General features: G+C 38.1%; 1 protein-coding gene across 1 annotated transcript in view; it reads right to left on the reverse strand.

Annotated features, from left to right (window-relative positions):
- Positions 1-7,352: 7,352 nt before the first annotated feature.
- Positions 7,353-13,583, reverse strand: part of LOC136849082 (neither inactivation nor afterpotential protein G-like) — a 46,311-nt gene continuing 40,080 nt past the window's right edge. The window contains exons 10-13 of the mRNA XM_067122016.1: positions 12,470-12,653; positions 11,731-11,983; positions 10,863-10,980; positions 7,353-8,950 (exon numbers count right to left, since the gene is read on the reverse strand). Of these exons, the coding sequence (XP_066978117.1) occupies positions 8,768-8,950; positions 10,863-10,980; positions 11,731-11,983; positions 12,470-12,653 (738 nt within the window). The 3' untranslated portion in view covers positions 7,353-8,767. The remainder of the gene's footprint in view (positions 8,951-10,862; positions 10,981-11,730; positions 11,984-12,469; positions 12,654-13,583) is intronic.

Genomic DNA, 13,583 nt, shown 5'->3' on the forward strand with positions numbered 1-13,583 from the left:
TGCAGGCAGAGAAGTGGCATTTGTCTGCAATTCACCTCACAGGGTCTCTCACTGTAATAGCAGACTCTCTATCAAGGGAAACAACAGCCTCGACCAAGTGGATGTTAGACAATCACCCTTTTCAATTAATTGCCAACATGCTTCCACATCTGAAAGTGGACCTGTTTGCCACATGTGAGAACCACTAACTTCCAGTGTATGTGTCTCTGAACCTGGGCAATCAAACAATAGCAAGAGATGCATTCCTACAAGACTGGAACAAATTGGGGACGATATACCTTTTTCCTTCACTGTTCGAGATTTCGAAGGTTTTCAACAAACTTCTAACCTTCAAAGGCACTGCTTACTTAATAGTCCCAAATTGGCTGAACAGGCATTGATTCCTATTACTTCAACAACAGGCAAAAAACTCAATTCCATTACCATCCGCTGTTCTATCCCAGACAGTAGGAGGAGTCTTCTACGCATCCTCCTTTCTGAGCCAAGACCTTCATGTGTGGATTTTTTAAATCTTGTCTACCATGAAAATTACTCGCCTACCATAGCTAGGTACCTAGTGCAGAAACTACGGACATCATCTATTCGACAATACCAGTCCGTTAGATTATATCCATGTTGAGAGCCCAGTTGAGGTCCCTGCTGAAACACTTTTCCATTTTCTTATATCTTTTTGAAGACAAATGCCCTGTTGTTACAACAAGGCAGCATTGGCAGAACCCTTGCTTTATGGGGTATTGACTCTAATAGAGAAATTGTTACAATTGCAAAGACAAGGCTTCAACCTGGTCTTCAAATGATGATTAGGCTGCAAAAGGCAGTGGGCCCAATACAACTTCAACTCATGTACTGCAAAAGGCGATCTTATTGACTGCTTTGACATCAGGAGCTCATATTAGTAAACTGGGCTCTCTTAGACAGGGATAACATTACATCAATCAAACAATTAACCATCATTTACTATTTTCCCTTGGCCCATCATTCCTGGCCAAGAATGAGAACCCTTTAAAGAGGAAATCTATTCTGATAAGGAAGCTCAATTTGTCAGATAAAACATTATGCCTGGTTCAAGCACTTAAGGTTTACCTAGTGGTCACAGCAAACATCCCAGAGGGTCTGATTTTCCTACACTCTAGCACAAACAAACCATTCTCTCTACATGGGCTAAGGATAATTTCAATGTCCCTTATTAAGTCGCATGACATCTGGAAAGTAAGTACTACATTGTTGGCTTTCTTCAGAAATGTTTCTTTCGAAGAAGTCTCTGAGTGTACAAGGTAGTCATCAGAAACAGTATTCTTAAAACATTATTGCCATGAGCTCAAAAAAAATCTGACTACACTGTGTATCAGTAGGTGGTATGGTAAGTCCTTGACCCCAGAGGCGCTGTGGCGGAAAACCAGGGGTCTTCTTGATGTGGTGGGTATGCTAATATATCGCTGGGAAAGGTAAAACAATACCGCGACCAAACCCAGCATATTTATGTAAGTCATTTAGAACTACTTCCTAATATTTATCAGTTCGTGTTTAGTTTCATGTAATTTGGTGAGAAACCCCATGGGTACCTGGAATAAAGAATGTGGTTGATAACTTGAGGCTTAACCTTGGACCAAAAATTTTATCTGGGTTGTTGGGATTGAAATTTAAGAGCTTACACCATTTCATCGCCTGTCAATTTCTTTGGTAAGCTCCTCTGAGGATGAACAGTGGGTATGCTATCAAAAACTGGTTTTGAAGTAGGAAAAATCACAAATTTAAATTAATTTGTATTTTTCATAGCTAACAAACCTGCAGTCTTAACATTAGGATAAACCTTCTGGTGCCAGCTGGAAACCGATAAAAATAAAAATGACATTTTTATAATAAAATTAAGTTTCATATATACCTACCAAGCACTTACTTAGCTAACGATTATGCTTGCACGGCATTCTAAATTCAAAATTCAAGGTCAATTGCAAAGCGGGGGGTGACAGGCCCCGCCCAGCAGTGTCATTCTATTTTAATGCTGCAAAGTCCATGAAAAAAAGGGGAGGAGGGAGGGCTCTGCTTCAGTAATTACTTGGTGTGTATGAAATTTAAATTTTACATACATAACTTACCAAATAACTACATAGCTATTGTTTCTACTTTAAGCGGCAGCTCAAAATTTAAAATTTGCATTAGCACTTGTTTGTTTAAGGTGTAGTTATACTGCCCTGCCCACTTTCAGGGAAGGATAGGTACAACACAGCTAAAGAGCTCAGTTCGTTTCTGCCGGTGGATGACTGTACTTGGTCATAAGTAGCTCTGAATGTACAAGCAGCTCTGAATTCGTTCTTTTTCACCGGATGGTCACTGTTATGCTTCATTTGGTGGAGTACGTTGTTCTTTTTTGGTATTGCAGTCCTGTTAATTAGCTTAGCTAATTCAGACTTCTCTTTTGTGACTTTCTGATTTTGACTTATTAGTCATGTCTTGTATAAGGTGTTGTAGTAAGGGCTGTAAGAATAGGTTGATTTCAGCCAAATGTGACAACCATACTGTTTGTAGTTCATGCAGTGAACAAGTTTGCTCTCCCAAACTTAGCTGTGGGAAGTGGAAGACTCTTTATGCATGCTTAGACAAATTACAGTGTGACAGAATTATGAAAGCGACTGCTAGGGCTGAAGCGAAGGCTTCCGCTAGTCAGGCTTTGTCTCCGGGGGTTGATGTGACTCCTTTACCTATTCCTGCAACACCTGGAACTGCTTTTTCCCCTATCTCTAGTCCTCCAACTTTCCCTGCAATCCGATCCCTGGCTTTCATTCCTCTGATCCCAATGCCACTGCCACCCTAGAAGCACATGGACAAGAAATTTTATTTATTAGTGAACACCGTTTCCCAAATTGGGAATTCAGTGCATATCCTCATTGACAAATTCAACCGTGTGAGTGCAGTGTCAGCACTCCTAGACCAAGGTCCCTGCTAAACTTCCCTTGCTTACCTGGGAGGAAGCAAACTGGCAGTCCAAGGGAGGTTGGTGGGGTTTGCCCACAAGCAGTCATTGCCTCGTCCGAGCCTGTTGTCCGCCCGTCCCAGGTCTCAGAGGATTGCTGTTGGAAAGGCATCCGAATGGATGTACATGCATTATCTTCTAGTGACTCGGACTCTGGCACTCATAAGCGCGGTCGGTGATTTGGCAGTGTTTCAAGACCGTTGAAAAGGTCTGGCGCCCTGTAGGAGCCCTTGAAATAAGATAGAGGACTTTAAGGGCTTGGACGAACTCTTTGCAGCAGATATGTTCAGCGTTCTTTCTTGTACTGACAAAGCCATCAGGGATGGCTCTTTAGAACTCATGGCTCTTTACGCTTTTGGAGTTCTTAAGAAGAGAACTTTGGTGCTCCTTCACCACAAGAGGAGTCACGCCTTTGCAGAGATCTGCCTTGTTATTTTTCTCCGTTGGATTCTTCTCACCTCTTCCCCCTGTCGATCATGGAAGAGACTGAATCGCACCTTCAGAAGAAATTCACTCAAGACCTGCTTGCACAGTCTTCTAAACACCTCAAGAGTTCTTCATCTTCTTTGTTCATCCCCAAGATGATATCTCCCATAACAACAGCTTCCCTTTCATGGGAATAAGCCCATATCGCAAGTGAGACCTCACTCATATCTCCGGTTCCAATCAAGATTTTTTAAGAAAAACTCCCCTCAAAACTTTCATCCCTATGATATTTCTGCAACTTCTAATTCTGTTTTAGGTAAATTTACTTGAGTGTTTCTGTAGGAACTCCAAACACTAGGTTAAGTGGGGTTGTCTAGGAGAGGAGGAGGACCCACTGCCCTAGGTAGGGTTAAGTGGGAGGTCCAAAGGTAGGAAAGCCCTCTAGCCAGGGAAGAACCCAGCACTTAAGTTAGGTCACAACCCTATTATTTATTTAAATTTACACTGCACCAGGTTAGGTTAGGTGGGGAGGTCAAAGGGAGGTAAAGTCCTGGGCCAGGTAAGCACCCAAGGCCCTAAGTTGGATTAGGTTGGATCCCTATTATTTATCTTAACTTTACAGTAAAACTGAAGACTACTAATGCACCCCTCTGGTTTTATAACTACCAGCTTACTGCATGCAAAAAGGGGACTGTGTTTAGTACCAGCCCCTTGAACATAAAACCATAAAGAAAAGATGGTAAATATCATAAACAATTATGAGACATAAACATAAACAAAAGGAGGTAAATAACCCGGTTGGAGACTAGCAGAGACCAGGCAATAGTAGCAGTATTTGGTTTTACCTTAATTTAAGCTGGGTTAGGTGGGGGAGTCTGAAGAGGCAAAGCCCCTGCCAGCCAGGTAAGGGCCTAATACCCTAGGTTAAGTTAGGTTAAATATATACTTGTATTTCACTCATTTTGTGTTTTACCCCAACCCTGAAACCCTGCTTTCCCACTGTGGTTCCTCATACCTAACTGTAGGATAAGAGGTGGGGGGAGTTATGGTATTGGATGAAAAGACTGTCAGAATTGTTCAAAGTACACATTAGCCTAAAACATATGAAAATCATATTTTCAACTGAAAAGCAATTATGGCATCAAGTAAAAATCTATCAATATTCTTAGCCTAGTTATCTTCCATTGCATTTGATTGTCATCAGTCTCTGTTTTTTAACCATCCACAACCATGCTAATCAGTTCTGGATGATCCTGAATTATTATTCAATCTGCTTTTCCATTAGCCTATATTCACATTCTGCAGACTTGCAGCAAGTTTTTCTTTATCTCCCCGGGAAAACTACAAAACAGCTCCGCACGGAATACTATCTTGGAAATATATTTTTCCTATACTTTTAGTGTTGCTGATGAAAGACGTGGTATTGTTTATTGTCAGTTCATTATTATTAGCCTCATAACTATCCAACACAGTTGGGGACCCTTTGGGAACGCGAGGTTCTGGGTTGGGGAAATCGTTGGGAGAAAGACCGGACTGCCATGTTGTTGTTATGGAATGGTTCAGCACATGTGCAAGTCATTAGGGAGCCATAGGTTATGTTCAAGAAGGGATTGGCTAAAGAAACCTATTATAAAAGGAACTATACTAACCTAACCGGTATTAATTTAGAAAGAGGCCAGCCCAAAATGACCAGGGGTAGAGTTTTTCAGGTGATTTTGAACTTCCAGGATGGCCAACACACAATAATAGGCCTATATCAGTTCTGAGGTTAATTACAGTTGACCAACAAAAATCTAAGAACAGGTTAAATTGTAACCCCTTGATAAGCAATCAAAATACCATCTTGCCAGAAAATGTCCAATTGCCAAGAATCTTTAAATATGTGGATAAGCTGTTCTACAGGCCTAGCCTAGTTGTACCATCTACTGACAGCAATTCATAAACAGGACGCATGTTGGTTTTGTGTTCTTTTATAAGTTGCCAATGACACACTATGAAATTGTAACTGCTTTTTGAAAAAGTCTAAAACCGTTAATTTCATTAAAATGAAGGTGATATTCCATAAACACATCAAAATCACAAATAAAAAATATTTTCAGAAAATTTATGACTGGTTCCTAAGGTAAAAATTTACCACCTAACCTACCCTAATCTAGTAGGCTGTTACTTAGCAGCAAAATTGTAAACTTCCAGGATGGCCAACACACAATAACAGGCCTTATATTGGTTTTGAGGTTAATTTTAGCTGACCAACAAAAATAACAGTAGGCTAAATTTGATAAGCAAAAAATACTCAAAAAATTTTTTCCAAGGTAAAAATGGCTGGCTGTTCTTATTGGCAACCTTTGTAAAATCTTACCGCTCTAGCCTGTGGCCTATCCTTGATTTTGGTTCTGACTTTTACCTTTTCTCTTTTACCTCCTCTGAACATCTAGCCTACTGCATAACTAATAAAATGATTAGGTCTTTTCTGCCATTGTAACTGAATTCATATGAATCTTCATTTCAGTCTTGTTCTGGCCTGAACATAGGCTAGCCTAATTGAGAAGTTGTGAGAACTTAAACACTCACCTCGAAAATTTCTTTTGCCAAGGGCAGACAGTAGAAAATTCTCCAGTTTAGTCAGACTACTCTCAAAACCTCAGGCTAGTCAATAATTACACATTAAAGAAATCGACAAATGCGCACCAACACGTGTATATTATGGATAAATGTTTCAAATTTCGTCCGAGGACCAAAGAAAAAAATACATTAAACTACCACGATAAGCGCTCACATTTCACCGCAATCTCTGCAACGGCTCATCCCTTCTCTAACAAAACTTTCCCGTGTTTTTGGCGCTACAAAAGTATCGGAAGTTGCTAAATTTAACTACAGGAATGAATTGAAAAAACTTCTTAAATTACTCACATTTTGCTTGCACTACTGTTCTCTATGCCTAGCCAAGCATGGCATATCTATTAATGTCTATGTTCTCTTTGTGTGGAAATAACCAGCAACAACTTGTCGTTCACAAACTTTTTTTCTTGTCCGTTGTCGGATGTGAGTATTTGCTTAGGCCTACCTTCGAGTCTTCTTTTATATCAATGAGATGTCATGGGTGTCTACACCTTTATCCATAAAATATCATCCTTTTGAAGTAGTTTCCTTATCCGTTATGTTTACCTGACCACTAACTAACTGGATGTATAGACTACGAACAGAACAGTACCTTACATTTCCTTTCCATTCTCTGAATTCCCCCTGTGTGGACATTTACTCTACCTATTCTCTAATTATTAATCTAAGTGTTACTGAACCGTTTTATCCCTGCTAACCTGTTCACTAAAAATGAAACTGAGCAGTTGTGGTGAGTCATACAGTTTCCGAACTTAAAGTTTAGGTAGGTTGTTTCCTTAAGGTCAGCTCTCTCCTTTTTCTTCAACTTATTACTACTATTAATATTAAGATAAAGCACCTTAATCAAATCTCATAGCTATATTTTCAGACTCATAGGACTGGCTTGAATGATTCATTATAAAACGATAGCTGGCAATTGGAACAAGACAAATTTGGAGAAGTTGGACACCAGTTGGAAGAGACTACAGGGAAAAGGGGGGGGGAGTGAAAGGCATAAAGCAGCGTAGCTTGAGGTACACGGTAAAACTTACAAGGGACTTTGCAATGAACCGGTCTTGAATTGACATACTGAAAACGAATAGTCTGAACCAGGTTGGGTTGTGCTGAAGTCTTAGAAAGATGCGCACTTTTGGGTTTTCACTTTCCTATCCTGTGAAAACCCTTTGCCTGTGCACTCTTTTAGTTTAGAGCTTTCATCCAAGATGGATAGTCTTTACTGTTTTGGCTTCCAATGCAAACCTCCATTGAGTGAAAATTTTCATTGTATTACTGACATTGGTTTCGCTATTTTTTATTTATTTCATTTTGCTTTAAAGGGTTGGAAAAATATACTGCATGCTTATAAGACTTTGTCATATCAGAAACTATCTCTATTAACAGTAACGTTGCACTAAGTCATAAATGATAAAAATCATTATTCAGTTATTTTGTAAATATAAAGGATTTTACAGATCATAAATGAGACGAACATTGTGAACAAACTGATGCTATTTCTTTAGCCTACTGCATTATCATGAAATAAAATATTCTACAAACTATCTTCACTTAACTTCTAGGACGGTCAATAAAATGGCAATTCTGTTGCTGACTAGATGTGAATCCCTCAGTGAAGTTCCTTTAATACTTGTTAACGTTTATTAGTCTGCACTAAGAATGAGCAGGACTAAACAGATACAGCTCGGTTTCTGTAACAAAGGGTGAGAAGTAACTGAACGCCTTGGATCATTGGGTGACGACAAACGTTTTTGTAACTTAAAGTATTCGGGAAACAATATTCCAACAGATTCTTTTTAAACAGAAAAAATTGCTTAGTCACTCCTTTTTTTAACACCAGCTTCTTTGTTTGTACACGAAGGAGATCGTTCAGTTTAAGAAATTATTATGATTTCGTTATAAAAAGGAGTTATTGAACTTTCTTGTACACCAACCATTTCTGTTGTACCAGGCAAACAACTTTCTTCAGTTGATGACTGTTTCTTATTCACTATCGTAATCTTTTCCACACAATTTTTCACTTCTATGTAATAACTGTATGACATTTCAGAACTTCGTATTACAAACATAAGTAAATGAACCTTGTATTAAAGAGAATTATTTAATGCAAAGTCAAAAGTTTCAGAACTTCGTATTACAAACATAAGTAAATGAACCTTGTATTAAAGAGAATTATTTAATGCAAAGTCAAAAGTTTCAGAACTTCGTATTACAAACATAAGTAAATGAACCTTGTATTAAAGAAAATTATTTAATGCAAAGTCAAAAGAAACAACCGATGCATATTCAGTATCACTGAGTATACTTAGCTGACTCCAAAATCCGACGAGTTGTTCACTGCAGAATGCCATACTTTTGATTGCAGCTTATTGTGGTCTTGCAATAACAGTTATGTTGGGTCACATCTAGAATCATTTTCCCAGACCTGAATACAACCCAAGGATCCAAGTGACAACCAAAGCATCAAGGAACATTACTTTCATATGCTTATGGCGTCACCAGTACTTGTCGTTTATAATTTATATATTTTACATAATCCTGAGTGTTCTATGCTTCAGCACCAACTTGGTGGTACAAACAGTTTAATAATTATTAGCTGCTGCCTTTTTCATAATTTTACATCTCAGCTATTCAAGCTTACTCTATTTACTTTAATATCTTAACATGTATTTTGGGTGCATGTTCGTACCAAGTTGAAAAGGATTTTCCCAGATGTCTTCAGTAAAGCTGTTGTGAGAGCATCCCAGACGTCAGATGCTACTTGAGTCTGCATGATGAAATGAGACTCAACACTAGAAGAGTGAGTGTTACAGCAGAAGTGACTGGTCTTGACGGAGGCGCTGCTGACCCCGGTAGATGGCCAAGAATCTCTTGTTCACATGTGTCGGAGGTGGAACAAATTCTTTGCTCTGACAATTTTTGCTTGTCGCTCCAAGTCTCCTAAAAGTGAGAAAATAATCAGCTATTTTATGATAATACAACAATGCGGCTGGGTTGAATATTTATTCGTTAACATACAGCTTCATTTATAAGTCTTGCTTCTCAGCATTATTAATTTCATGAATTGTGACAATTAATACATGGTACTGAATAAGAAAAAAATTGTGTGCGTTTGTCCTGCATACGTTTCTAAATTTGTGTTAAAGAATCAAAATCCAACAATTTAGTAAAATCTTTGCCTTGGCTAACGGCTCTTTTGATCCCATAGTACCTATAATGGGAGACATTGTCAGAATACACACTGCATTTAAAGACCTTGTGAAAGATTCTGACAAGTGAAGTAGAAAAGGGCATTTTTCTTGTAAAAAAAAAAAAAAAAACCATGGTTGTCAATCCGAACTTTAAATACTGTAAAATCACTCCAGGAGAGAAGCAAGGACGTGTGCTGGTGAAAGTTTGCACAGTAACACTATCTTACTTTTAACATCGTACACTTGAAGATATTGAGATGGAGACCTTTTGCGTTTTAGAATGACTGGAAAATGGCTTAATTTCAGATGTTTCAGCCCAAAACAATACTCACTGAGTCTTCAGTATGATATACCTTTTGTTAATAATGCTGTTTTGTTGTTGCATATGAAGCTTAACAAATGGATATTGACCTGGCCATCAGTTTTACAAAAATTGTTATGCAGCAAGGAAACCAGAATTAGGACTTTCACCTAGGCGATAATTTGATTAAAAATGTGATTTTCTTTACTATCTTGACTAAAATCTCTCCCTAAGCTTAGTGTGGAAGAATTGGCAGATAAACAGGAGGTTTTGGCTCTAGCTGGAGAGAGTTAGGTCAACAGAATGTTTGCAATATACACTAACGTCAGTGTTTCCAATATTTATGTTATCCACTTTTCCTTATGGCGTCATGAGGTGGCCCACCCATGCACACCAGCTCAAGAGAATAATAGATTTCATTATCTTTTTTACATCACTATACTGTGGCTGTGGATTCTAATGAATATCACTGTTGTCTTTATGAGTAAATACGGTATTGTGAAGCAATACTAATCAGCAAGAGAATGATAGCTTTTGAACATCTGCACCAATGTCTTCTTAAGCAAACAGTTAGCTGTAGAAGAAAATGGGATAAATGGTCGAAAACTATCATTCTCATGTTCGAATTGTAATTGTGATACTCAGTTGCAGATTTTATTACCGTTGCCCAAAATTACCACTGAGGATACATTGGCCTCACAGCGACCAATGAGAAATTCGCGAACAGATGAAATTCTGCCTTCATTTTAAACCATATTAGTTGCCATTGACTAGTGGAGGATCTAAGACTAGACGATAATCAAATTCCAAAGAAATTAGTGTAGGAAAATATAGAGATAGAAGACGAAAGCTGAAGGATTCTCATTCTGTCAAGTGTGAATGTGATTAAGATCAATGACCAGGAAGAAAGGGACCATGACCGGGGTCCGAAGAAAGAGGGTCAAAGAGGATTGTTGTGTTGGTGAGGAAAGGTGGAGGAAATGAGCAACAATGATTGGTGGAGCCATGAAGCATTCTTTATTTGTAATAATTATTCACTCACAGAAGGAAGACATGAAGCATTTTGGCAAGCACTATGTGGAGTACTGAAGGGTAAATTTATCTAGGATGGGAATTTAGTATTTTAATATCAAGTCACATATAGCAATTCTTCCCATTTAATGCAGTTACATCACCAGTTTTAGTAGTTATAAATTTTGGTCTCCATTTTTTGCCTTGCTCTAGTTATATAAATGTCAAGGCATTAGTCTATAACTACTTTATTATACGAAAACTATTGTTTAATTTTTGACATCAATAATACCCGTTGATAAAAAAAAAAAAAAAAAAAAAAACTTGCACATATTAGCCCAAGACTCACCTTGATCATATGCGCAGCCTTCTCAGCCAGTACAATTATGGCCGAGTTTGGTGTACCAGAGATTTGCGTGGGCATGGCAGAAGCATCAGCAACCCTTAGCCTAGAAACTCCATGGACCCTGAAATGACATGGGGCATTCTATACGTCGGCACAAAAGTTTGTTAAGAAATAACACAAGAGCGAGGATACGACAGGATGTTACTCTTAATGTGACATTTCTTTCCTTATTGCTTAGTTTCCTTGTCATTTAGTTATAAAAGATAGTTCAAACAGCACCGAGCTAAGAATCTAAACTTTCACATGGTTAGCCACTGACTAGGGTGCTGTCGGAGGGTTGAGAAGCATTATTTTCGGCTTCGTACCAGGTATTCTGAATAAAAATATGAGGTACTGTTCCCTACAAAATATGCTCAGCAGGCAAAGAGTTTCATAAAGAACATACAATTTGTAATATAGGACTATTTTGTCAAAATTGCTTTATGGAATTGGCGTGTAGGTTTTTGTGAGGATAAAAATCATACCTAGATAAACTGTTCTGTTTACGAGGACAGTTCATATAGCATAAGAAGAACTAGATGTGGAAGAAATGGAAAGACAGGAAGAAATTTACGTTGGATGAAACGATAGAACAAAGTGGGTTGATGCAATCTGATCATGTGGAGATAAAGGAGGAAACAAATCTGTTACACACCAGTTTACACTTCACATGTTTCAGAAGTAGAGGGATGACTGTCAAGTGGTGCGTTCATGAAGTAACTGAAGCGTTAAGGCACACAATGATTCTGTAACAAGCAACTGCCGGTAAAATATACAATTAAATGATGCAGTGCAGTTGTTAGGGAGATTTATCAAAGTGACTATGACTTGCCTCAGCTCGGGGTCAACCACTGCCATATAATCATCTCTTCGGCCAATCCTCGCTGTTCCCAGGGGATGGTACCCAGTCATAGCTGCCATACGTACGATGCATGACACGTATTCGTTGTACAGCGAAATGGTGTCGTCTTCTTCTTCGTCCATTCCTCCCTTTATGGTGCATTCTTCATATTTTGGTAGGTGCATGGAGGCACCAATTCCCTGGAAGGCTTTCGTTCTCACGAGTCGCATTGCGAACTTGAAGGCTTTGGTAAACATACAGAGAACGATGTTATTTTAAATTATTGACAGATATTTGATATAAATTCCCTTCCTCCCATAAAAAAGTAGTTTTTGAGGTTGACGGGAGTGGCAAAACTCAAAATTTCACACTCAGACTTACATCTCATTTAACTACATGAAACCTTTATAATTTTTATGCTAAAATATTAAGGCATACACTAACACATCTCGTTGGTATTTAGAAGCTTAGTAAAATTCTTTACCAAAATATCCCAGTCTGTCTCACCACTAAACTATAAGGTACCTAAACTAAACGTCATTCCTTATTATGCTACAAAACTGGTGGAAGGTGAGTATTCAGATCTGGTTGAGACTTGAAAGTTTATATACTTAATGACACTTAAATCTGAGTATAATGAATTACTGCCTTATAAATTTTGATCAAATTGCATTAATGGCTATACATCCTGACCAAGTTAGATTCTTACAGCTCTTTTGAAGTCACTCACCCTCCCTCATACAGCTGAGGTCATATGGATGATCAAGGTAGTTGGGGTCAATGGACGGGGGGTGTCGGGGGTCACTTGAGACTAGCCTAATGTAGCCACGACTTTTGGGATGAAGACAAGACGCCAGAAAGATGAAACCTTCCGAGCTCTTGTTGTCCATGTGCGGGAAGTGGGTCTCAAAGTACTGGAATAAAAGGAAAACAATATCAAAGGTAATCAATACATAAAACGTAAAAACTAGATCTTGTTTTAATGGTACTGTCGCCATTATTTTTCTTTCTGAGAAAAAATCGAAGTGAGATGGTATATGTTGATTAAAAATTCTCTTGCTAATGATGAAGCACTTGGAACTCTTAGAAACGATAGTAAACTGCTCTTTCTCGGTTGAAAGATAATAAATCGTTTACGTCTCTTGATAAAAGATGCTGAAATACGGTTCCAGAAAGTATCGTTTTGATATTATTGTATTCTGGGCTGTTTTATAAATGTGATACAAAATACTCTACTTTTAATGCTCTCCCCTGAAATACTGCGGCTAAAACTATAGCAGAGGAGTAGCAGTTAGAAAAACGAGATTTAGCTAGATGTAATGCGGTCGAAAATTCTGAAGTTTTCAGTGGCTCACAGTCAGGTTCATGATGCTGAGAGTAATACGTTATAAAACACAATGAAAAAACGAAACGTTGAAATGAGACCAGAGAAATGCGATGAATTTAATCCAAACATGGCAAGCAATCACAGTCAAAACTAGTGAATTTTACTGAGGAACCCCAGTTCCACTACATTCTACAACATACCGGAACGTATGAAAATTGATTTCATTTGAATGTTTTATGAACTGGACTAAGTTAAAGTCCAAGAACGGCTGTACGAAGGGTCTATCGGTCGTAGTAAACTGATAAAATAAAAGAGAAAATCAGACACTTTAAAACCGATTCTGTTACTTGACGAAATGGTTTAAATTTGAGTAATATCTAAAGAAAGACAAGTTAATAAATTTATGTAACAAAAGTAAAGGAGGGAATAGAAAAAAGGAACTCTGAAGTAACATGTTAATTCTTTTTTTTAGCAGCCGTATTTAACTTTTAAGGTTAAAATGTCTTATTCTGATGGA

Source organism: Macrobrachium rosenbergii, chromosome 20 (assembly GCF_040412425.1).
Source record: "Macrobrachium rosenbergii isolate ZJJX-2024 chromosome 20, ASM4041242v1, whole genome shotgun sequence".
Lineage (NCBI taxonomy): Eukaryota > Metazoa > Arthropoda > Malacostraca > Decapoda > Palaemonidae > Macrobrachium > Macrobrachium rosenbergii.